The sequence below is a fragment of the Miscanthus floridulus genome, chromosome 1, assembly GCF_019320115.1.
Source record: "Miscanthus floridulus cultivar M001 chromosome 1, ASM1932011v1, whole genome shotgun sequence".
Classification (NCBI taxonomy): Eukaryota; Viridiplantae; Streptophyta; class Magnoliopsida; order Poales; family Poaceae; genus Miscanthus; species Miscanthus floridulus.
In genome coordinates this window covers 178327737-178353907 of record NC_089580.1, presented here as the reverse complement: position 1 = coordinate 178353907, position 26171 = coordinate 178327737, and the positions used below count along the sequence as shown (strand labels likewise).

The window sequence follows — 26171 nt, the reverse complement described above, 5'->3', positions numbered from 1 at the left end:
GCCATTTTCATCCTTTATTATTATATAATATACTACACCTCCGCTGCAAGCTTGCTTCCTCCTTCTGGGTCTGTTTGGAACGTAAGAATTTTATAGGAATTACGCTGAAATTTCATCGAAAACAGTTTATTTTCACAGGAAAAACATATAAATAGAAAAAAAATTCCCGCATCCAAATAGGACCTAAAAAATATAATTATAGAACCAAGCAGACGTACCATGGATAGATAAAAAATTACACTAAGGCTATCTCCAACAACAACACCCAAAATACAAGATTCATTCGTTATTTGGGTAGCGCTACATGTAAAAGGTTTAATACCTATTCGGCATCTTCTCCAACAACAAGATCCAAAAGAGAATCCTTTTTGTAAATATGTTTCCAAGAGAGAGGATGACTATATTTGAGTTATGTCTCTCAAACAACCTAAAATAAATCTACTGTATAGATACTCGGTTGAAGACTGATTTTAGATATCCCATATAAGAGTCAAATATCCCTGATAGGTTCAATGCCAACCGCCTTTCGCCCCCTAGTCCCAGACGCATCAAACCGCTCTCCTCTGTCCCTCCGTTCCCCCTCGCAACCCCAAAGGAGCCCCATACGCAAGGCAGCAAACGCGCCGCGCACCGAAAGCTCCAAGGGAGCGGCACGAGGCGGCCCCATTGCGGCATGGCTGCTGCTGCGGCAGCCGCCGGCGTCGGGTTCCATCTCATTGGTGCCGCCGTGGCCACGCTCCTCGCGGCGGTCCTTGTTGCGGCCGTGCTGGGGCGCCGCCGCCGGCCCCGGCCCCAGGCGCCTCTGGTGGAAGGGAAACCCGCGCCGGAGGCAGGCTGCGCGGTCGGTGACGGCGGGACGGACGTCATCATCGTCGGCGCCGGGGTAGCTGGATCTGCGCTGGCATACACGCTAGGAAAGGTGGTTTCCTTTGTCTCATCATCCTTCTTGTTTCCTTCGTTGGCATGGTTCCACTAGGTGGCTAAAAGCTGGAGAGTTTAATTGAAAAAAATCGACAGTGTCGTATTTTAATTGCGTACTTATTTCTTGGCGATTGGCGTGAAGAACAAGGGCTGGTATTCTATTGTGAACGGGAACGCGGTGTTGAATTTTTGGTTTGGCGTGAGCTACTAGCACGGATCGTAACTTTCTTTCATTCATGACGTATAGACCGAAGAACAACTTCAGTCCTGTTTTTGCATGCTTTTGGTTAGTTATTAGTTTATTTATTCCAAGACACCCGTTTTTTTTCCTGACGAGATTAGATGTCAGTTACCTTTCTGTAATAAGGTTCTGGCTACGGTTGTTAATAAGTCTCAGAGATAGATTCAAAAACAGAAAATTGCTTTGATTTTGTTGCAACTACGTTGGTGAATTTTGCATGTTTACCGTGTCAGTGGAAAGTGAGGTTTCTGTCGGTGTCATGGTTTCTTTTGTGGACATGAAATTTGTGTGGCTTATGTGGCAGTTAGGTGCTGCCAAATTTTGTTGTCGTGCAACTGTGAATGGATAATTTTCCCTTCTCCAACTAAAGCATTCTTGCAATACTTGAACACTCTGTAATGAACTAGTCAATTCTTGGCCACAACCTTGGATGGACAATGAAAGAGAGAGTGGGGGCGAGGGGGGAGAAAGCAACAGCCAAGAGAAGATTATACGTTTAAGCCTCAAACATCAGGTCTCTTGACCGTGGACACTAAAAACAAATTCTGTCTAGTAGAGTGACCAGGCATGCTTAATGTTTTCCATAGTGCTATGTTGAAGGTGTAAATTTACCTTGAATTTGAAGAAAATGTTGCTGGAGGACCTTACTAATTTTTCATGAATGTAGATGGCAGTTGATTCAACGCTGTACTGATGTGCTCTTTCTCAACATTAATGAATTGCCAAACTAATTTAGGTCAAAGAAAAGAGGATTGTCCAATCAATTTTATGACCTACTTAACTTCACATAACTCCAATCTACTCTGAGAGTGATGTATCATCAAAACGAAAATGTGGGCACGTCCTGTTACTTGAATCGACTATTTTCCATTTGTTTGCAGATAATATAATATTCACATCAGAAATGGTTATATGTATGATACAAAGCAACCAATAAATCTCCTTACCCACTTGAAGTATTCCTATTATGGGATTTCTTTTATCCACTCATCCTTTTGTCAAATTGTGAGCACGAAAGCTCTGGGCAGAAATTATTTTAACTGGCTACATATGGATGAGACCATGTTAAACTATCTTTTATCTTGTATACCCAGCTGTATATAGGGCAGTATATTAGTACTATCCAAGCTTTAATACTAATCCAATTTGGCTTGATGGCAGCTGAATGATTTATTTTTTCCAATGCGTATTTGCAGTTATTGGAGTGAGAACCTAGTTTCATCTGGATGTGGATATAATTCTCTCTATTGTATTATATTGTTTCATCTCTCCTCTCTATTTATTTTAATCTACTTTGTTTGTTGGGAATGTAGGATGGCCGTCAGGTGCTTCTCATCGAGAGGGATCTGACAGAACCTGACAGAATTGTGGGTGAACTGTTGCAACCTGGGGGTTACTTGAAATTAATTGAGTTGGGCCTCGAAGGTAAAGCCCATTTTTTGTTATCTTATTCTATTCCCGTGCCATTTCTAAAGTTATTGTAACCATACCAGTTTTTGTTCTATTCAGATTGTGTGGAAGAAATTGATGCCCAGCGTGTCCTTGGTTACGCATTATTCAAAGATGGAAGGAACACAAAGCTTGCTTATCCCTTGGAGAAGTTCCATTCTGATGTTGCTGGTAGGAGCTTTCACAATGGGAGGTTTATACAGAGGATGCGTCAAAAAGCTGCGTCTTTGCCCAAGTAATATCAATAACTATTATGAGTTTTTCCTTACTTTGCTATATTGTTGTCCTGTAAACTTCCGTTTGACCGTTTCATTCTTTTGATAAGGTTAACTCGGTAAGAATAGTATTGTATGTGACTTTAGTGCATCAACATCTTTAATTCGTTATAAAAGTTCTTGATTACTGCTCTTTGTTTGGTGTGTTCTTGTTCTCATGTTATTCCCCCCTTTTCTATTCTCAATTTGACATGTCTTAACTTTGCACGTAATGAATTATTTATGCAACTGCATCTGCATGTGACATGTGTTAATCTTTGACATGCTGTTGTGTTCATCCAGTGTCCAATTAGAGCAAGGAACTGTTACATCACTTCTTGAAGAAAATGGTACTGTTAAAGGTGTTCAATACAAAACCAAGTCAGGTGAAGAACTAAAAGCTTATGCGCCCCTGACGATTGTATGTGATGGCTGCTTTTCGAATCTACGACGTGCCCTTTGCTCTCCAAAGGTACACCCTTTATACTATACTTACACCATACTTATTGCTAAATTTTGTGCCTTGTGGATGTTAATGGAGATATGTGCTTAGGTTGACGTTCCATCATGTTTTGTTGGGCTGGTATTGGAGAAATGCCAACTTCCACATCCAAACCATGGCCATGTTATCTTGGCCAATCCTTCTCCAATCCTATTTTACCCAATTAGCAGCACAGAGGTGCGCTGTTTGGTTGATGTCCCTGGTCAGAAGGTGCCTTCCATAGCTAGCGGTGAAATGGCAAATTATCTCAAAACTGTTGTTGCACCCCAGGTAGTTCTTCCTTTTAAAAATATCAATGATCTTTTTCTTACTGCAGTTTCTCCTGACTACTTTTTGCAACATGATGTCATAACGGATAATTTTATGTTGTCAGATTCCTCCAGAAATCTATGACTCTTTCATAGCGGCCATTGATAAGGGAAGCATAAGAACAATGCCAAATAGGAGCATGCCAGCAGCTCCACATCCGACCCCTGGTGCACTTTTGATGGGGGATGCATTCAATATGAGACACCCTTTAACTGGTGGAGGAATGACTGTTGCATTATCTGACATTGTTGTCCTACGTAATCTTCTCAAGCCTCTCCGCAATCTTCATGACGCATCTTCCCTGTGCAAGTACCTTGAATCGTTCTATACACTGCGGAAGGTCAGTCTTTGTATAACCATCAGTTACGTGGCTTACCCACAATTTTTTATCTGTTTCTTTAACACCGTCATATTTTTAGCCGGTTGCTTCCACAATAAACACATTGGCCGGTGCTCTGTACAAGGTCTTCAGTGCCTCGCCTGATCAAGCTAGGAATGAGATGCGCCAAGCTTGTTTTGATTACTTGAGCCTTGGAGGCGTCTTCTCAAATGGGCCTATTGCTTTACTCTCTGGTCTTAATCCTCGGCCACTGAGTTTAGTTGCACACTTCTTTGCTGTCGCTATCTATGGTGTTGGCCGCTTGATGCTCCCTCTTCCTTCACCTAAGCGAATGTGGATTGGAGCCAGACTGATTTCTGTAAGTCCCTGAATCTTCTGTTTCTTCGTCATCTTCACACTGTTCTTTATTATGCTAGAGCGACAGGCAGTGGCAACCATAATTTTTAGCTTTACAGAGGCACTTTATTATTAATGTCCAGGAAATGACTAAGAGATAATAGCTAACTGCAGAACATTCTGAAACTGGCAGTGGTTTCATGCGTGTATAATTTGGCCAGCTCTTTTAGATATGCTGCATATATCTTGTTTTTTTAGTATTTAATGCACATTCAGAAGACGTCCAACCCTAGTGCAAAAGAGTATAATTTGGCCAGCTCTTTTAGACATATGCTGTATATACCTTTTTTTTTTTTTGCTAGCATGGTGTATCCTTCAAATATCTTGTTTAGTATATAATGCACATTCAGAATACGTCCAACCCTAGTGCAAAGTGTATCCACTAGCCGTCTCGTGGTCTCGGCCGTATAGAGAGCTACTCTTTCAGTATCTCATCTGACTGAAGATTTCTCATTGCAGGGTGCATGTGGCATCATCCTCCCTATCATCAAAGCTGAAGGCGTGAGACAGATGTTCTTCCCTGCTACTGTACCTGCATATTACCGGGCTGCACCTACGGGAGAGTAAGCATGAACAGAGAACCGATTCTGTGCTGCTGATCCGACCATGATCTGATGGCAACTGATGTTTCAAGGATGGCATTTTTCCTGTGTTAGTGGTTGGTTGTTCGTTGTTGTTAGCTGGTTGTTTGTGCTGTCACTGGAATGAGAAACCTGTATAGTGTGTGTCCTAGGTACTGGTTTGTTTTGTACGGATGTCTATTACTGCCAAGTTGTATATGATTCTGTTGAACACGTCCCCTTCTTCCACGCTGATCAAACTTGGTTCCTCCCTGCCTGAGTACGGCGTGATGCAGTTTTTGCGTGATCGTGCAGGCGTACTACGGCGGGCGAGCTCTTTCCTGCTTGCGGCGGAGGACTCGATGAGAGCGGGCATGACAAGGGTCTGTGAGCTGATCTTGCCACTAGGTACCAGGGTTTTTGGGTTGCGACTTGCAAGGTGATCTTGCCACTAGGCACCAGGGTACTTGCAAGGCCCATAGTGCTTGTTGCTGTAGCTTTTTCCTGACAGGAGAGAGCATCCTGTTGTGTGGTGATTTGTGTGACCCATCGGAGTCGTGTTTCTGAATGAAGCCATCCACTTAGGGTTAGGGAGTAGCTTAGAAAATCATCCACCGACCTCCTAATCCTACGCAGCCTCTGGAAGGCAGCTTTTGAGATTTGGAGTTGTGGTTCGGTCTTTCGGGATAAACACAAGATAATGTCACGCTGGCACGTGCCACGCGGCCTGTCTCCTCGTCTGATCGAGCTGCTGGAACTGGAAGGAAGAAGACCCGTGTCGTCTCCGTATAACCGAGTTCTTGCAGGGGATTACGATAGGATCCACTAAACATCTACACGCACCCATGAAAGCACACGTTTCTTCTCTTGATTCGGATTGGCACGCCGACGTGGGCTCGGAGGGGGAAAAAATGCCTCCTCCTGGCCCTGCTGCAACTTGGATGGGTTTGGTGCACGATCTTTTCGCCACGTGAAAACGTGCAGATCGACCCGATCGCTTTGTTCTTGCGATGCTTACTGCAAGACTGACTGTATCTAGCTTGTGAGTTGCACGATACACTGAAATGGAGCTGTCGATACGGAGACGCCAAGGAAGATCATCAGTGCACAAGGGAGCTGGAAATCAAATCAATGACTGGTCAACAATGGCCTCACTGATCGCCACCAACACACGGTTTATTTTTCAATTGCTCCAGTACTACATGTTGATCAATTGCGTATATATTCTACGGTCTACCGGATGATACTACCGATGGCTGTTCGCAGCGTAGGATCGAATGTTGTGGCGCTGGCATTCCCCAAATGCTGTCTGTCACCGTAATCTACTCTACTGCTACTGTCCATCCCTTCTTGTCCTCGGCCAGGCCCATCTGAATGGATGTCAGAGTCGTGTACAGCTCCTGCGACACCGTGTCCGGGCCCGTTCTGAATTCGTACCTGAAACGAACGCCCAAGAAACCGAGGAGGAAAATCAGTGGATCTGTATATGTTCATGACGAAAAACTTGCCGGGGTACGCGAAGAAAGAACGAACGAACGAGGAGAATTCTTACTCGTTGCCCTGGTACGTAACTGTGGACACCGGAGCAACCACCACCGCCGTCCCGGTGCAGAATACCTCGTCTGCACCCATCAGATCGTCGATGGAAACTAGGCGTTCTTCAACCTTGTATCCGCGGTCCCTGGCGAGCTCGATGACGCTCTTGCGCGTGATGCCCGGGAGGATGGTGCCCCGGGTGGCCGGCGTGGCGACGACGCCGCCCTTGACGACGAACACGTTGCACGACGACACCTCCTCCAGGTAGCGCTTGTGGACCGAGTCCAGGTACAGCACGTCCGTGAACCCCTTGCTCTTGGCGTCCGTCTGTGCCCTCAGCATCTGCACATCACACCCCGTCGTCAGCCGGCCACTCACTGCACCGCACAATGCGCGCCGCCAGAACGCGTCGTCAGGCGATAGTATACTCTAGATGTGTCCGAACGGAGGTACCGGCGCGTAGTTGGCGATGGTCTTGACGCCGCCGGTCCCGCCGGGCATCGCGCGGTGGAACTCGTCATGCACCACCAGGTTGATGGGCGCCAGGCCCTCCTGAGAAAAAAAAAAATCAATCAAGGTCGCGCCGTCGCGGGCCTGTCATTCGCGTCTCGTTTCCGGCGGCCGGACTCTGTTGAACCGGAACCAGTGTGGCACTGACCTTGAAGTAGTTTCCGACGGGTGCGGCGTAGATGAGGAAGGTGTACTCGGGGGCCGGAGCCAGCCCAAGAATCGGGCCGCTCCCCATGAGCAGAGGCCGGAGGTACAGGGCTCCCTTTCCCTGCGGCGGCACCCAGCGCCTGTTGGCGAGGACGGTCTGCTTGACGGCGTGGACGAACTGCTCCACCGACGGTGCCGGCATGCACATGCGCTCGGCGCCGTGCTGCATCCGCCGCGCGTTCTCCTCCGGACGGAACAGCGTGTACCCGGACCGGTCCGGCCGCCGGTACGCCTTCATCCCTTCGAACAGCCCCTGCAGGAGGCGGCAGTCGTTGGTTGCAGCCAGGCATGCGAAGAATTTGTTACCCAAGATATTTAATTAACGTCGGTGTCTAGGGAGCAGGGATGTATCGCCATCGTCAATAGTTTACTAGAGAAGAGAGAAATCGTGTGCTCCATGCACATGCCTGTCCTGGACGAACCGAACCGAAACGAACCTGGGCGTAGTTGAGAACGCCGGAGGAGGGGCTGAGCTCGATGTTGCCGTAGCGGCAGAGCTCGCCGAGGGGGAAGTCGCCGCGGTCCTCCGGCGAGCACCGCGTGACGTACATGTAGTCGGTCGGGGTGAGGCCGAAGCCGAGCTTGTCCCAGTCGATCTCGCCGCCGCCGCTCTCCTCGTCGGACCTGCGCGTACACACGTTCAGTCGTTCACACACATGCATGTCGTTGCGGCCCGCAGATGGCGAAAGCGAAACAATGGAGAATGGTGGGATCGGGGACAACTTTCAACCTCTAAAAAGTTCAACTTTCAACCTCCTGGGCGGTTTTGCGGGTAAACAGTAACTTTTGATATTTTCGAGAGCGCCGAAATTTTATATTATTTTTTCGAGCATCTTAACGTCCTCAAATGAAAAAACTCAAAACTACAAAGTTGTAGATCTCATCGAGGTCTACAATTTACATATAAAAATAATCTTCATCCGACATCGTATTGAAGGGTTTTCTATTTTTTGAAATTTGAGTCTCATCACGCGATAAAATATGGTGCTGAAATTTTATATTATTTTTTCGACCATCTTACTCTCCTCAAATGGAAAAACTCAAAACTACAAAATTGTATATCTCATCGAGGTCTACAATTTACATATAAAAATTATGTTCATCCGACATCGTATTGAAGGGTTTTCTATTTTTTGAAATTTGAGTCTCATCACGCGACAAAATTGTTTCACGCGTGATGAGACTCAAATTTCAAAAAATAGAAAACTCTTCAATACGATGTCGGATGAAGATAAGTTTTATATGTAAATTTTATAGCTCGATGAGATCTACAACTTTGTAGTTTTGAGTTTTTTCATTTGAGGAAAGTAAGATGCTCTAAAAAATAATATAAAATTTTAGCACCATATTTTATCGCGTGATGAGACTCAAATTTCAAAAAATAAAAAACCCTTCAATACAATGTTGGATGAAGATAATTTTTATATGTAAATTGTAGACCTCGATGAGATCTACAACTTTGTAGTTTTGAGTTTTTTTTCATTTGAGGACGTTAAGATGCTCAAAAAAATAATATAAAATTTCGGCGCTCCCGAAAATATCAAAAGTTACTGTTCAACCGCAAAACCGGCCAGAAGGTTGAAAGTTGAACTTTTTCGAGAGTTGGAGGGCCAAAGTTGTCCGATTTTGAAGTTCGAGGTTGAAATCCGAACTTTGCTGCAAGTTGAAGGGTGTAAATTGGACTTAACCCTAAAATAAATAAAGTTAGTATAATTAGTAAAGTATAGTTTGTATAATTAGTAAAGTTAGTTAGTTTAGTTAGTACAGTTAGTGAGTCTAGTTATATATTATATTTAGTATAATTATTTGTTGTAGTTAGCCTTGTATAGATGTTAATATTAGATTAGTTAGTATAGTTATAGTTAGAATATGTATTAATATTACTGTTGGGTTCAAAATCTGGGGTCCCTCGCGGACCGGCTTTCCCGCAAAGGCTCGACTCAAGCAGACAGCACGCAACTCATATGCCGGCCTAAGTGTCTAAAACAACAGGCCAGAAGGGCGGTCCAGTCACCGACCGAAAGGTCAGACCAAGGAGGAACAGCATCCACTTATCGACTCTAGCCCACCACTCCGACCGGAGCGCTCACTTCGGTCTCCAGCCGCCTCAGGACGGTCTCTCCGACCGGAAGGCCTGGCAAAGCCCAACCTCTGACTTCGACCCCACATCTTCGACCGGGGTACGCAAAGACCCTGCTCACTGCTCTTCTCCGACTGGCACAACCAGAGCCGACTGGAACCAACTGACCGGGGACGCCCGCCCGGAAGGGACCGGGAACGAACGGAGAAAGCAAGGCAAGGTGCTCAAGTCAAACCATGATACCAGGGACCATACCCTGTCACCTGTAGGAATAGTACTTTGTAACAGCCCTGACACAAACAGTATTGTAGGCACCGATATTTTCTACTACAATATTATGGGCGCCGTTAAACTCCCATACGGTAAGGCCCTCCACATGCCTCTGGGCATCGACAGTGTTGCGGACGTCGGGATTTACCGTACCAAGTGAATATGGTGAAACTCCTCACATGCCTCTCGGCATCAACAGTATATGCAGGTGCCGACATCTGCCATACCCGAAACAAGACGACGTAACCTCCCACATACAACCGACATCCAACAATGTTGTGGGCGCCTACCGTCCTCTTGTACCCACCGGCGTGGGCAACAAGACTTAGAAGCATACGAACTCTCTCCCTCTCACTTGTAGGGCCATCCCCTTCATCTATAAAAAGGGATGCGCTATCTCCCAAGAGACCCAAGTTTATTCAAGTTCATACAAGTCATTCCAGATTCATTAGATCACTCAAGTTCACTTGCTCACAACCACAGAACTGTCAGGTTCGGATCTCAAGCACACGCTTGAACACTTAGCTCATAGAGGAACTCCTGTCGCTCTCGGCCCTTCCGACCGGAGCTGACCGGACCTCTCGTGCAACCCATCTTTCTTCTTCTCGTTTGTAACCCCACTGCAAACTTCGAGCACCTAGGCTCATGAATAAAGTCACTGACCGACTCAAACTGGACGTAGGGCATGTTGCCTGAACCAGTATAAACCCTGTGTCATTGGGTGCTAGGCCACCTCTGATCACAATGTACGGCAAAACTATAAATATTTACTTGTTGGTCACTTTCTGCATCGACAGTTGGCGCCGTCCGTGGGGAAGACGCTGTACGTTCAACACTTTTTAGTCATCGGATGGCCCACTTTTCCACCACCCTCGCCGTGGCGGGCTCTGCCGATTCGATTCACTTCGGCTCACTGGAGTTTCCCGCGCTCCCACCTGTTGGGATGCGGGTTCCACCCGTCTTTGAGCCATCCTAGGCCTTCCTCCTCGAAAGCCTAGATTTCGTCATCGACCAGCTCGGTGTAGTACACCTCTGCGAGGAGGCACTCCTTCTGGCACCCGTCAGAGGGGACCCCTCCATCGACTCCGGGACACACGACTTTGAGGACGTGGCATCCGCGCTTCATTCCGAGCAAACTCTCTGCTCAAACCCCTCTGTCAGTAATATACATATTGTTATTTACTTACTATTATACATCTTCCGCCAATTACCCGAAGGGACCCCGTTGTCCCCGACACGATCGCCATACCACCGGTTCGCCTATGGCCTCACGTCTCCCATAGACGCGTACGCTCGAGGGCTCCGAAGGATACCGACGTCGCCCCCTCTCACATCCAAATTTGTGGGTAGGGCGAGCTACGCCCCCACCTGTTTTCTCAACCTCATGGATGACGATGTTGAGAGTGACGGCTCCAGCATCGGCAACATGGCGCCAAGCCACCGTCCGTCCCGGGAGTGCGTTATGGCAGACGCTCTAGGACAGCCACCGGCAGTAACGCAGTCCTTGCAGACTCATGCCCCTCCAGATCCTCATGTGGAGACCCTCGAGCTCGCATGCAAGCACGGCGAGGAGCCACGACAACAGTGGCTGCACCAGCCACCGACTGCGCTAGTGCGCTCGGCGCACCACACTGCGCCCCATGCGCGTAGACCGGTGAGCAGCGCCCGAGGTCACGCCCATCGGGGCCAGCACAACACCATGGATAGGGGGAATGATCCCCCACAGTTCGCTCGGGCCAATCAGAACATCGCCACCGCGGTAATGCTTCTACGTGGCCTGTCCGAGCTGAACGACCCTCATGAACAGGCGATCCACCAGAACCTCTGGGCACTAGTGGAGACCGCCGCCATTCAACAATCAGAGAGCTCCATATCGTGACGCCGACTCACGGCCTCGTTCCCTACCAGGGGAATGGGGGCGCAGCAGATGGGTCGCGCCACCCGATCACCGCTACAACCATCGAGCATGGCACAGAAGGCCGCATTGGCTCCTCGTCTTGACTTGACGACCGCTCTGCACCGATTGCCTGTATACACGTGGCTTGGACCGAGCCGAGACACACGTAGCAGCGACCAGAATCCCAGCCCGGATAGCCTGGGACCACGAACCATTGTCCAACACCTCCAGCAAGCGCCGCTCCCACCACGCTCCAACGGAGGCCGGGTCAAAGGTAAGGCCAAGCGCCAGGATCAGGACGAGGGCCCCTCCACGCAGAGGGGAAAAAAGAACAGAAAGGATCGCCACCGACCGGCCAACTCCGCATTGGTTGCCACGTCAGATCATGCGGGCATGGAGCCCCAGCAGGACCCTCTAGGCCATTTCCACGAGCTCATGGAGAGCCTGTGCACCAATCATGACTACCCCGTCAAACACCTCTATAAGGACTGCCAGCTCCTCAAGCACCTTCTGCGGCAGGCCGGTAGACCAAAGGACGAAAAAGGCGAAGAAGCAGCTACCGAGAAAGGGGGCATAGTAGGCAAGGATCCAGATGACTAAAGGTTGAAGTGATCCGACCATACGCCTAACGACTGAAGGACAACAACAACGACATTCTCTCCGAACGCTTGGAATAGCTATGTCGTTTTTCTTCCCCTAAGTTTCAGTCTTACCATTGTTTACTTAGCGTAAGCTCATAAAAAGCACCCTGACCCACCCAACACTTTTTGGTCTAGGGTGCTCGGGGGCTCCACTAGGGGACACTACTACCTCTCTGTTTTGTTTACTATCATATGGTGAAATTCCTTCCTACCCGATCAAAAGGGGAGTTCATTCCTTTAATTTGCCTTACGTAGCTTTGCTTTAAAACATTCCGACTGATCACACCCCGCCTTTTCCTATGGTTACGAGCAGCTGAGCCTTACGGGCCACGCCCTGGGCTCCCAAGGTTGCAGCCTACGGGACAAACGGGCAGGTATGAGAAAAAAAGAATAAAAACAAAATTATGCTAAGGGAAAACTATGGAACAAAAGGGAACAAGCTTCCCCAAACGGAGTGACTCCATCACAGAAAACGAAATCAATTATAGTCATTAAGCACATAGGAACGTTTACATGGGGGATCCCCCATGAACTTAAACTTTTTACGTTCACTAAACTACTTATATTTACAAGCTATTGGGTCGGCTCAGCGGCATATGCTGTCGGTGCGACCAGCGAAGGCGTGGGCTGCTCACTCCCTGGCGGCACGACATTCGGCTCGGTCAAAGCCGGGGCGATGTCCACCTTCGACCCAGGCTCTGTGCCATCCGCAAGCTGGGCAATGTCCTCCCCACGCTTGCTTCTGGCCATGTCTTCACGGCGGACGTCCATCACCTACTGAGCAGAGACTTGCTTTGTCACCGACCTTGCGTGCGGCAGCAAGCTCTCCCCAATCGATTGGATGTCCTTCGTGTTCAAGCCATCAGCATACCCACTGTAGATAGTAGCGAAGTCTAGGTTCGGATGATGCGTCGCCACCGAAGTCAACACCTCCGACGCTCCATAGAACAGCCCGCTCGTGATAAGATCCCGGACCGCATCCGGGACCTCCGCCAGCTGGATGGCAGGCGTGCTAGTACTTGGCGCCGACCCAAAGACCTCTGAGACGACGAGATGGGCAACGTTGCGGATCTAGTCAAGTTCCCCCTCGAGAGCACGCCACTCTTCATGGGACTTGGCCAGCTCCTCTGCATTCTGACTGAAAGTCGCCTTGATTGTCTCCAGGTCTCGCTCCAGCGTCTTCACCCTTCCACCCAGCTCTGAAAGAAGGGCGACAAGCTCAGAAACAGGTTGAAGAAAAAACCAACATGACGAAAAATAGAAAAAGGTAAGTACCGACGTGGAAGTTCTCAAGGGTGGAGAATTCCTCTATCTGCGGGGCCACCTGCTCGCGTAGCCGGCCGCTCACCTCCTCCGTCCCCATCACCCCGCCCCGAAGCACGAGCACTTCCTGGTTTGTCTCCGACTGGGCCTTCCGCTCTGACTCTAGGGCTTTCCGCTCTGACTCTAGGGCTTTCCACGCCAACTCTAGGGCGTTCTGCTCCGATGCCAAGCGCTCCGCTCCAACTCAAGGGTCTCCACGGCGATGTGCAGCACCCACGTCGGATTAAGGTGCTGTAGCTCCAGACCCCACTCATTGAGGAGCCCATGTAGGAACTAGTGCGCGGGGTATCCTGACCCATGCTCATGGAAGGTGAGAAAGGACACCACCTCATCAGGCCAAGGTTGCGGGAACTCCTCCCTCCCGAGAGCCCTCCTGTGCGCCACCTCCTTCAGCGGCAGGAACCCCTTCACGACGAAGGCCTTCAACACCGACTCCCTCATGGTGGATGACCTCTAGTCTAACATTTTGCTCCGAGATCGCAAAAAGAATTTGTGAGTTTCTTTTCTCTCCCTCGCTCTCTCCCCTTTCTTTCCTAGAAACCGCCGTGGCTCTCAAGAACACTCTCAGCGAGAAGGAAGAGAAAAGGAGGCGGCAGATGAGGAATAGGTGAAAGAACAGAGCGAAAACCTTCTCCCTCCTCCTACTTGAGGAAAAGGGTACAATAGTTAGGGGAGGGCGCGCCAATCGGGAAAGGCAAAATGGCGGAACAAAAAAACCCTCTCTCTTTCCCATTTAATGCAGATGAGACGTGTCCTGACCGATGAGACATGCCCTGTCCAATGGAATGGCTCCTGATCAGATGGGACATGGCCTGGGAATGGCCCCACCACTACCGCACGCCAGCCACTACCGCACGTTGGGCACAAGAACCAAAGTGCCACCGCATGCAGGTGGCCCTCCGCTTCCCCAAGCGGAACTTGGAAGAACCCAAAACAGGATCTCCACCGGGAGAGACCATCAGGCTTTCTAAGTCGATCAAACGGTTTAGAAAAACACACCGAGAGATAGGTAGGGAGCGAAGGGACGCCCCATGTAGACCATGCTGACTCCATCACGAACGACGAGCACAGGTCCCGGTCGGACATTTTTGACTAGAGCTCTTCAAACCCCATCACTCGGGTCATCAAGGTAACACTACCAAACCCCCATCTATTTCTTTATAATCATTTCATACATCCATACGCGCATTCATTCCACACGCCCATGCCTCCCGGACGATTCGGGCCCTAAATTGCCTAGGGGCTTGAGAACTAACCATCGCACGTGTAGCGAAATGCATCGCAACACTCTATATTGTGTCACAAAGCGGTAGTTGCCTCATTCGACATGAGCAACAAAAGAGCCAGGAGAGAAAAACGCAGATGAGCCCCGTGCGGCCCTCGCCCAGTCTGGCAGATAGGGTCATCTCAACCTTCTCGTTCGATCCTGAACCTCTTGCCAAGCCCACAGAATCTCCATCGATGGGAGGCCTGTTAGGCCACCTGGGTCGGTCTCTGGAATGACCCTAGGCATCTACCGGGTTATAGGTAAAGGAGCAGTGGAATGTCACAAGAGGGCTATGCTGATCCCATCATGAATGATGGACCCGGATTCCACTCGATCATACCCGTTAGCGAACTCATCGAGCACGTCACTTGAGCCCGAGCGATCGGGACAAGCAACAAAACTCAGCCCCTCCGGTTGTGAGGAACCGAGGACAGGGTAATGTACACAACTCACATCGACCCCTACTAAAGCCCAACAGGGCTCAGGGGCTCAAGACACAAAATGCCTGTGTCTGCGATCCCTGAACTCGCCCCATACGGCAACGCTCCAACTGCACTCCAAACACCTAGGTCTGCGACCCTGAACTCGCCCCATCTAGCTATGCTCCGACTGTGCTCCAAAACACCTGGGTCTGTGACCCCAAACTTGCCCCATCTAGCTATGCTCCGACTGCGCTCCAAAAAACCCAGGTCTACGAACCCGAACTCGCAACATCCAGATCTATGAGCTCCGGCTCGCTCTATCCCAAACTAATCAAACTAACTGCCTCGCCCGATCCCACAACACGCATCGATGCTAGGATCCACAAGCTCCCTCTCAACCGATCCCTAAAAAACTAAAGCACCTCGGCTGCGCAACGACACCTTGGTTAAACAAAACTCCGTCTCGACTGAAGAAAACGCACACACACCCGTTAACAAACACCCCCTAGATGGTTCTGCCCGAACTATCCGGGGGCTCAGGGGCTACATCCGCGGGTGCGCTCGCGCGCACCCATCGTCGAGGCAAAAATCCCCTAGACAATTCTGCCCGAATCACCCAGGGGCTCGGGGGCTCCTGTTGGGTTCATAAGCCCGGGGTCCCTCGCGGACCGGCTTCTCCGCAAAGGCTCGGCCCAAGCAGATAGCGCATAACTCATGGGCCGGCCCAAGTGTCTAAAACAATAGGCCAAAAGGGCGGTCCAGTCACCAACCGGAAGGTCAGGCCAAGGAGGAACAACGTCCGCTTGTCGACTCCAGCCCACCTCTTCGACCATAACGCTCACTTCGGTCTCCAGCCGCTTCCAGACGGTCTCTCCGACCGGAAGGCCTGGCAAAGCACTACCTCCGACTATGACCCCATGTCTTCGACCGGGGTACGCAAAGACCCTGCTCATTGCTCTTCTCCGACTGGCGCAACCAGAGTCGACTAGGACCAACCGACCGGGGACGCCCGCCTAGAAGGGACCAGGGAACGAACGGAGAAAGCAAGGCAAGACGCTCAAGTCAAACCATGATACTAAGGACCGTACCCTGTCACCTACATGTAATAGCCCTAACACAAACAATATTGTAGGCGCCGACATTTTCCTCTATAGTATTGTGGGCGCCGTTAAACTCCCATACGGTAAGGTCCCCCAATGCCTCTGGGCATCGACAATGTTGCGGGCGCTGGAATTTACCGTACCAAGTGAACATGGTGAAACTCCTCACATGCCTCTGGGCATCAACAGTATATGCAGGTGCCGACATCTGTCATACCCGAAACAAGACGACGTAACCTCCCACATACAACCGACATCCAACAGTGTTGTGGGACGCCTACCATCCTCCTGTACCCGCCGGCATGGGCAACAAGACTTAGAAGCATACGAACTCTCTCCCGCTCACTTGTGAGGCCATCCCTTCATCTATAAAAGGGGATGCGCTCTCTCCCAAGAGACCCAAGTTTATTCAAGTTCATACAAGTCATTCCAGATTCATTAGATCAATCAAGTTCACTAGCTCACAACCACAGAACCGTCAGGTTTGGACCTCAAGCACACGCTTGAACACTTAGCTCATAGAGGAACTCCTGTCGCTCTCGGCCCTTCTGACCGGAGCCGACCGGACCTCTCGTGCACCCCATCTTTCTCCTTCTCGTTTGTAACCCCACTGCAAACTTCGAGCACCTAGGCTCATGAATAAAGTCACCGACCGACTCAAACTGGACGTAGGGCACGTTGCCTGAACCAGTATAAACCCTGTGTCATTGAGTGCTAGGCCACCTCCGATCACAACGTACGGCAAAACTACAAATATTTACTTGTTGGCCACTTTCTACACCGACAGCTGGTATTCTATTGTGAACGGGAACGCGGTGTTGAATTTTTGGTTTGGCGTGAGCTACTAGCACGGATCGTAACTTTCTTTCATTCATGACGTATAGACCCAAGAACAACTTCAGTCCTGTTTTTGCATGCTTTTGGTTAGTTATTAGTTTATTTATTCCAAGACACCCGTTTTTTTTCTGATGAGATTAGATGTCAGTTACCTTTCTGTAATAAGGTTCTGGCTACGGTTGTTAATAAGTCTCAGAGATAGATTCAAAAACAGAAAATTGCTTTGATTTTGTTGCAACTACGTTGGTGAATTTTGCATGTTTACCGTGTCAGTGGAAAGTGAGGTTTCTGTCGGTGTCATGGTTTCTTTTGTGGACATGAAATTTGTGTGGCTTATATGGCAGTTAGGTGCTGCCAAATTTCGTTGTCGTGCAACTGTGAATGGATAATTTTCCCTTCTCCAACTAAAGCATTCTTGCAATACTTGAACACTCTGTAATGAACTAGTCAATTCTTGGCCACAACCTTCTTGGATGGACAATGAAAGAGAGAGTGGGGGCGAGGGGGGAGAAAGCAACAGCCAAGAGAAGATTATACGTTTAAGCCTCAAACATCAGGTCTCTTGACCGTGGACACTAAAAATAAATTCTGTCTAGTAGAGTGACCAGGCATGCTTAATGTTTTCCATAGTGCTATGTTGAAGGTGTAAATTTACCTTGAATTTGAAGAAAATGTTGCTGGAGGACCTTACTAATTTTTCATGAATGTAGATGGCAGTTGATTCAACGCTGTACTGATGTGCTCTTTCTCAACGTTAATGAATTGCCAAACTAATTTAGGTCAAAGAAAAGAGGATTGTCCAATCAATTTTATGACCTACTTAACTTCACATAACTCCAATCTACTCTGAGAGTGATGTATCATCAAAACGAAAATGTGGGCACGTCCTGTTACTTGAATCGACTATTTTCATTTGTTTGCAGATAATATAATATTCACATTAGAAATGGTTATATGTATGATACAAAGCAACCAATAAATCTCCTTACCCACTTGAAGTATTCCTATTATGGGATTTCTTTTATCCACTCATCCTTTTGTCAAATTGTGAGCACGAAAGCTCTGGGCAGAAATTATTTTAACTGGCTACATATGGATGAGACCATGTTAAACTATCTTTTATCTTGTATACCCAGCTGTATATAGGGCAGTATACTAGTACTATCCAAGCTTTAATACTAATCCAATTTGGCTTGATGGCAGCTGAATGATTTATTTTTTCCAATGCGTATTTGCAGTTATTGGAGTGAGAACCTAGTTTCATCTGGATGTGGATATAATTCTCTCTATTGTATTATATTGTTTCATCTCTCCTCTCTATTTATTTTAATCTACTTTGTTTGTTGGGAATGTAGGATGGCCGTCGGGTGCTTCTCATCGAGAGGGATCTGACAGAACCTGACAGAATTGTGGGTGAACTGTTGCAACCTGGGGGTTACTTGAAATTAATTGAGTTGGGCCTCGAAGGTAAAGCCCATTTTTTGTTATCTTATTCTATTCCCGTGCCATTTCTAAAGTTATTGTGACCATACCAGTTTTTGTTCTATTCAGATTGTGTGGAAGAAATTGATGCCCAGCGTGTCCTTGGTTACGCATTATTCAAAGATGGAAGGAACACAAAGCTTGCTTATCCCTTGGAGAAGTTCCATTCTGATGTTGCTGGTAGGAGCTTTCACAATGGGAGGTTTATACAGAGGATGCGTCAAAAAGCTGCAGTCTTTGCCCAAGTAATATCAATAACTATTATGGGTTTTTCCTTACTTTGCTATATTGTTGCTTATTGTTGTCCTGTAAACTTCCGTTTGACCGTTTCATTCTTTTGATAAGGTTAACTCGGTAAGAATAGTATTGTATGTGACTTTAGTGCATCAACATCTTTAATTCGTTATAAAAGTTCTTGATTACTGCTCTTTGTTTGGTGTGTTCTTGTTCTCATGTTATTCCCCCCTTTTCTATTCTCAATTTGACATGTCTTAACTTTGCACGTAATGAATTATTTATGCAACTGCATCTGCATGTGACATGTGTTAATCTTTGACATGCTGTTGTGTTCATCCAGTGTCCAATTAGAGCAAGGAACTGTTACATCACTTCTTGAAGAAAATGGTACTGTTAAAGGTGTTCAATACAAAACCAAGTCAGGTGAAGAACTAAAAGCTTATGCGCCCCTGACGATTGTATGTGATGGCTGCTTTTCGAATCTACGACGTGCCCTTTGCTCTCCAAAGGTACACCCTTTATACTATAGTTACACCATACTTATTGCTAAATTTTGTGCCTTGTGGATGTTAATGGAGATATGTGCTTAGGTTGACGTTCCATCATGTTTGTTGGGCTGGTATTGGAGAAATGCCAACTTCCACATCCAAACCATGGCCATGTTATCTTGGCCAATCCTTCTCCAATCCTATTTTACCCAATTAGCAGCACAGAGGTGCGCTGTTTGGTTGATGTCCCTGGTCAGAAGGTGCCTTCCATAGCTAGCGGTGAAATGGCAAATTATCTCAAAACTGTTGTTGCACCCCAGGTAGTTCTTCCTTTTAAAAATATCAATGATCTTTTTCTTACTGCAGTTTCTCCTGACTACTTTTTGCAACATGATGTCATAACGGATAATTTTATGTTGTCAGATTCCTCCAGAAATCTATGACTCTTTCATAGCGGCCATTGATAAGGGAAGCATGAGAACAATGCCAAATAGGAGCATGCCAGCAGCTCCACATCCGACCCCTGGTGCACTTTTGATGGGGGATGCATTCAATATGAGACACCCTTTAACTGGTGGAGGAATGACTGTTGCATTATCTGACATTGTTGTCCTACGTAATCTTCTCAAGCCTCTCCGCAATCTTCATGACGCATCTTCCCTGTGCAAGTACCTTGAATCGTTCTATACACTGCGGAAGGTCAGTCTTTGTATAACCATCAGTTACGTGGCTTACCCACAATTTTTTATCTGTTTCTTTAACACCGTCATATTTTTAGCCGGTTGCTTCCACAATAAACACATTGGCCGGTGCTCTGTACAAGGTCTTCAGTGCCTCGCCTGATCAAGCTAGGAATGAGATGCGCCAAGCTTGTTTTGATTACTTGAGCCTTGGAGGCGTCTTCTCAAATGGGCCTATTGCTTTACTCTCTGGTCTTAATCCTCGGCCACTGAGTTTAGTTGCACACTTCTTTGCTGTCGCTATCTATGGTGTTGGCCGCTTGATGCTCCCTCTTCCTTCACCTAAGCGAATGTGGATTGGAGCCAGACTGATTTCTGTAAGTCCCTGAATCTTCTGTTTCTTCATCATGTTCACACTGTTCTTTATTATGCTAGAGCGACAGGCAGTGGCAACCATAATTTTTAGCTTTACAGAGGCACTTTATTATTAATGTCCAGGAAATGACTAAGAGATAATAACTAACAGCAGAACATTCTGAAACTATCAGTGGTTTCATGCGTGTATAATTTGGCCAGCTCTTTTAGATATGCTGCATATATCTTGTTTTTTTAGTATTTAATGCACATTCAGAAGACGTCCAACCCTAGTGCAAAAGAGTATAATTTGGCCAGCTCTTTTAGACATATGCTGTATATACCTTTTTTTTTTTGCTAGCATGGTGTATCCTTCAAATATCTTGTTTAGTATATAATGCACATTCAGAATACGTCCAACCCTAGTGCAAAGTGTATCCACTAGCCGTCTCGTGGTCTCGGCCATATAGAGAGCTACTCTTTCAGTATCTCATCTGACTGAAGATTTCTCATTGCAGGGTGCATGTGGCATCATCCTCCCTATCATCAAAGCTGAAGGCGTGAGACAGATGTTCTTCCCTGCTACTGTACCTGCATATTACCGGGCCGCACCTACGGGAGAGTAAGCATGAACAGAGAACCGATTCTGTGCTGCTGATCCGACCATGATCTGATGGCAACTGATGTTTCAAGGATGGCATTTTTCCTGTGTTAGTGGTTGGTTGTTCGTTGTTGTTAGCTGGTTGTTTGTGCTGTCACTGGAATGAGAAACCTGTATAGTGTGTGTCCTAGGTACTGGTTTGTTTTGTACGGATGTCTATTACTGCCAAGTTGTATATGATTCTGTTGAACACGTCCCCTTCTTCCACGCTGATCAAACTTGGTTCCTCCCTGCCTGAGTACGGCGTGATGCAGTTTTTGCGTGATCGTGCAGGCGTACTACGGCGGGCGAGCTCTTTCCTGCTTGCCGCGGAGGATTCATGAGAGCGGGCATGACAAGGGTCTGTGAGCTGATCTTGCCACTAGGAACCAGGGTTTTTGGGTTGCGACTTGCAAGGTGATCTTGCCACTAGGCACCAGGGTACTTGCAAGGCCCATAGTGCTTGTTGCTGTAGCGTAGAGAGCGAACACCAGTAATTTTTTTCCTGACAGGAGGGAGCATCCTGTTGTGTGGTGATTTGTGTGACCCATCGGAGTCGTGTTTCTGAATGAAGCCATCCACTTAGGGTTAGGGAGTAGCTTAGAAAATCATCCACCGACCTCCTAATCCTACGCAGCCTCTGGAAGGCAGCTTTTGAGATTTGGAGTTGTGGTTCGGTCTTTCGGGATAAACACAAGATAATGTCACGCTGGCACGTGCCACGCGGCCTGTCTCCTCGTCTGATCGAGCTGCTGGAACTGGAAGGAAGAAGACCCGTGTCGTCTCCGTATAACCGAGTTCTTGCAGGGGATTACGATAGGATCCACTAAGCATCTACACGCACCTGCCACCGCCCTCACTGCTGCGCCCCTGCCTCCCGCCTGGTGTAGCGCGCCACCGCCACGAGGTACTCCCCTAGTGTAGTTGTTGATTGAATCGACATTGTTAGTATAGTAAGTTAGTAAAATAAATAAAGTTAGTATAATTAGTAAAGTATAGTTTGTATAATTAGTAAAGTTAGTTAGTTTAGTTAGTACAGTTAGTGTGTCTAGTTATACATTATATTTAGTATAATTATTTGTTGTAGTTAGCCTTGTATAGATGTTAATATTAGATTAGTTAGTATAGTTATAGTTAGAATATGTATTAATATTACTGTTGGGTTCAAAATCTGGTGTCCCTCGCGGACCGGCTTTCCCGCAAAGGCTCGACCCAAGCAGACAGCGCGCAACTCATATGCCGGCCCAAGTGTCTAAAACAACAGGCCAGAAGGGCGGTCCAGTCACCGACCGAAAGGTCAGACCGAGGAGGAACAATGTCCGCTTATCGACTCTAGCCCACCACTCCGACCGGAGCGCTCACTTCGGTCTCCAGCCGCCTCAGGACGGTCTCTTCGACCGAAAGGCCTGGCAAAGCCCAACCTCTGACTCCGACCCCACGTCTCCGACCAGGGTACGCAAAGACCCTTCTCACTGCTCTTCTCCGACTGGCGCAACCAGAGCTGACTGGGACCAACTGACCGGGGACGCCCGCTCGAAAGGGACCAGAGAACGAACGGAGAAAGCAAGGCAAGGCGCTCAAGTCAAACCATGATACCAGAGACCGTACCCTGTCACCTATAGGAATAGTACTCTATAACAGCCCTGACACAAACAGTATTGTAGGCACCGACATTTTTCACTACAGTATTGTGGGCGCCGTTAAACTCCCATACGGTAAGGCCCTCCACATGCCTCTGGGCATCGACAGTGTTGTGGACGTCGGGATTTACCGTACCAAGTGAACATGGTGAAACTCCTCGCATGCCTCTCGGCATCAACAGTATATGCAGGTGCCGACATCTGCCATACCCGAAACAAGACGACGTAACCTCCTACATACAACCGACATCCAACAGTGTTGTGGGCGCCTACCATCCTCTTGTACCCGCCGGCGTGGGCAACAAGACTTAGAAGCATACGAACTCTCTCCCTCTCACTTGTAGGGCCATCCCCTTCATCTATAAAAAGGGATGCGCTCTCTCCCAAGAGACCCAAGTTTATTCAAGTTCATACAAGTCATTCCAGATTCATTAGATCAATCAAGTTCACTTGCTCACAACCATAAAACCGTCAGGTTCGGACCTCAAGCACACGCTTGAACACTTAGCTCATAGAGGAACTCCTGTCGCTCTCGGCCCTTCCGACCAGAGCCGACCGGACCTCTCGTGCACCCCATCTTTCTTCTTCTCGTTTGTAACCCCACTGCAAACTTTGAGCACCTAGGCTCGTGAATAAAGTCACCGACCGACTCAAACTGGACGTAGGGCACATTGCCTGAACCAGTATAAACCCTGTGTCATTGGGTGCTAGGCCACCTCCGATCACAACATACGGCAAAACTATAAATATTTACTTATTGGTCACTTTCTGCACCGATAGTTGGCGCCGTCCGTGGGGAAGACGCTGTACGTTCAACACTTTTTAGTCATCGGATGACCCACTTTTCCGCCACCCTCGTCGTGGCGGGCTCTGCCAATTCGATTCACTTCGGCTCACTGGAGTTTCCCGCGCTCCCACCTGTTGGGATGCGGGTTCCACCCGTCTTCGAGCCATCCTAGGCCTTCCTCCTCGAAAGCCTAGACTTCGTCATCGATCGGCTCGGTGTAGTACACCTCCGCGAGGAGGCACTCGTTCTGGCACCCATCAGAGGGGACCCCTCCATCGACTCCGGGATGCACGACTTTGAGGACATGGCATCCGCGCTTCATTCCGAGCAAACTCTCTACTCAAACCCCTCTGTCAGTAATATACATATTGTTATTTACTTACTATTATACATCTTCCGCCAATTACCCGGAGGGACCCCGTTGTCCCCGACACGACCGCCATACCACCGGTTTGCCTATGGCCTCATGTCTCCCATAGACGCGTACGCTCTGGGGCTCCGAAGGATGCCAACGTCGCCCCCTCTCACATCCAAATTCATGGGTAGGGCGAGCTACGCCCCCACCTGTTTTCTCAACCTCATGGATGACGATGTTGAGAGTGACGGCTCTAGCATCGGCAACGTGGTGCCAAGCCACCGTCCGTCCTGGGTGTGCGTTATGGCGGACGCTCTAGGACAGCCACCGGTAGTAACGCAATCCTTGCAGACTCACGCCCCTCTAGATCCTCATGTGGAGACCCTCGAGCTCGTATGCAAGCACGGCGAGGAGCCACGACAACAGTGGCTGCACCAGCCACCGACTGTGCCAGCGCGCTTGGCGCACCACACTACGCCCCTTGCGCGTAGACCGGTGAGCAGCGCCCGGGGTCACGCCCATCGGGTCCAGCACAACACCATGGATAGGGGGAACGATCCCCCACAGTTCGCTTGGGCCAATCAGAACATCGCCGCCGCGGCAATGCTTCTGCGCGGCCTGTCCGAGCTGAACGACCCTCATGAACAGGCGATCCACTGGAACCTCCAGGCACTAGTGGAGACCGCTGCCGTTCAACAATCGGAGAGCTCCGTATCGTGACACTAACTCACGGCCTCGCTCCCCACCAGGGGAATGGGGGCGCAGCAGATGGGTCGTGCCACCCGATCACCGCTACAACCACCGAGCATGGCATAGAAGGCTGCATTGGCTCCTTGTCTTGAATTGATGACCGCTCTGCACTGATCGCCTGTATACGCGTGGCTCGGACCGAGCCGAGACACACGTAGCAGCGACTAGAGTCCCAGCCTAGATAGCCTAGGACCATGAACCATTGTCCAACACCTCCAGCAAGCGCCGCTCCCACCACGCTCCAACGGAGGCTGGGTCAAAGGTAAGGCCAAGCGTTAGGATCAGGACGAGGGCCCCTCCACGTAGAGGAGAAAAAAGAACAGAAAGGATCGCCACCGACCAACCAACTCCGCATTGGTCGCCACATCAGATCATGCGGGCATGGAGCCCCAGCAGGACCCTCCGGGCCATTTCCATGAGCTCATGGAGAGCCCGTGCACCAATCACGACTACCCCGTCAAACACCTTTATAAGGACTGCCAGCTCCTCAAGCACCTTCTGCGGTAGGCCGGTAGGCCAAAGGACGAAAAAGGTGAAGAAGCAGCTACTGAGAAAGGGGGCATAGTAGGCAAGGATCCAGATGACTAAAGGTTGAAGTGATCCGACCATACGCCTAATTGAAAGCTCTAGTTTGGTTTTGGTGAATTGATGAAACCCTAAGTGCTAACCTAGTTTATCAAAGTGATCATGATATAGGTAGCACACTTCAAGTGGAGAAGCTAAGGAAGATCATAACATGACAATGGTGATGGCATGGCGATGATCATGTGCTTCAACTTGGAAAGAAGAAAGAGAAAAATAAAAAGCTCAAGGCAAAGGTATATTTTGTAGCAGCTATTTTGTTTTAGTGATCAAGACACTTAGACAGTGTGATCACATTTATGTTTGATAGCCGTACTATTAAGAGGGGTGAAACTCGTATCGGAATGCGATTATCAAAGTGCCACTAGATGCTCTAACTCATTGCATATGCATTTAGGATCTAGTAGAGTGCTAACACCCTTGAAAATATTTTTAAAATATGCTAACACATGTGCACAAGGTGATACACTTGGTGGTTAGCACACTCGAGCAAGGGTGAAGAGAACGGAGGAGATGCCAGTGTCGGTCAAGTGATCGGATGCTGGATCCAAATGCACCGGACGCTGACTGCCTACGTCCGGTCGCGCTGACTTGGCGGTACAGTGGCTAGGGTTTACCATCGGACGCTGGGCTGTGTCCGGTCGAGGTGGGCCGGACGCATCCGGTCGAGGAAAACCGGTTTTGGACTCTTACTGTACTCGACCGGACGCTGAGGCTCCAACGTCCGGTCAGTTTACCGGAGCGTCCGGTTAGCTTCGTAGCCGTTGAAATCTGACGAACAGCGTTTGAAGCTAGTGACACGTGGCGTCCATCAGTGGATCAGATGCTGAGTCCAGGGTCTCGTCAGTTGGACCGGAGCGTCTGGTCAGAGCACAGTGTGCCCAGTGAAGGGGTATAACAGCTCTATTTCATGGGGGCTTCTATTTAAGCCCCATGGCCAGCTATAGCTCATATCTTTGGCCATTTTCATTGACATAGCAACCTTGTGAGCCTAGCCAAAGTCCTCCCACTTATCTCCATCATTGATTCATCATCATAGTGAGATTGGGAGTGAATCCAAGTGCATTGCTTGAGTGATTGCATCTAGAGGCACTTGATGTTTGTGTTTCGCTGC

At 48.5% G+C, this 26171-nt stretch overlaps 1 protein-coding gene and 1 pseudogene across 1 annotated transcript; one reads left to right on the top strand and one right to left on the bottom strand.

The window, feature by feature from the left end:
* Positions 1-518: 518 nt before the first annotated feature.
* Positions 519-21195, top strand: LOC136549630 (squalene monooxygenase SE1-like; annotated as a pseudogene).
* On the bottom strand, positions 6099-7902 carry LOC136549637 (branched-chain-amino-acid aminotransferase 3, chloroplastic-like). Its single transcript, XM_066541003.1, has 5 exons — positions 7663-7902; positions 7167-7478; positions 6962-7060; positions 6525-6850; positions 6099-6409 (listed from the first exon to the last, which is right to left on the bottom strand). Exons 1-5 carry the CDS (start codon positions 7885-7887, stop codon positions 6295-6297), a joined length of 1077 nt encoding a protein of 358 aa, XP_066397100.1. The 5' UTR covers positions 7888-7902; the 3' UTR covers positions 6099-6294.
* Positions 21196-26171: the final 4976 nt, after the last annotated feature.

What these genes read in the sequence shown, in the direction of transcription:
- LOC136549637 (XM_066541003.1), bottom strand. Translation starts at nt 7,887, where the DNA reads ATGCATGTGTGTGAACGACTGAACGTGTGTACGCGCAGGTCCGACGAG. An exon ending in GCGTTCTCAACTACGCCCAG is followed by an intron (nt 7,479 to 7,662) that starts GTTCGTTTCGGT and finishes CGCCTCCTGCAG; the next exon opens with GGGCTGTTCGAAGGGATGAA. An exon ending in GTTACGTACCAGGGCAACGA is followed by an intron (nt 6,410 to 6,524) that starts GTAAGAATTCTC and finishes CGTTCGTTTCAG; the next exon opens with GTACGAATTCAGAACGGGCC.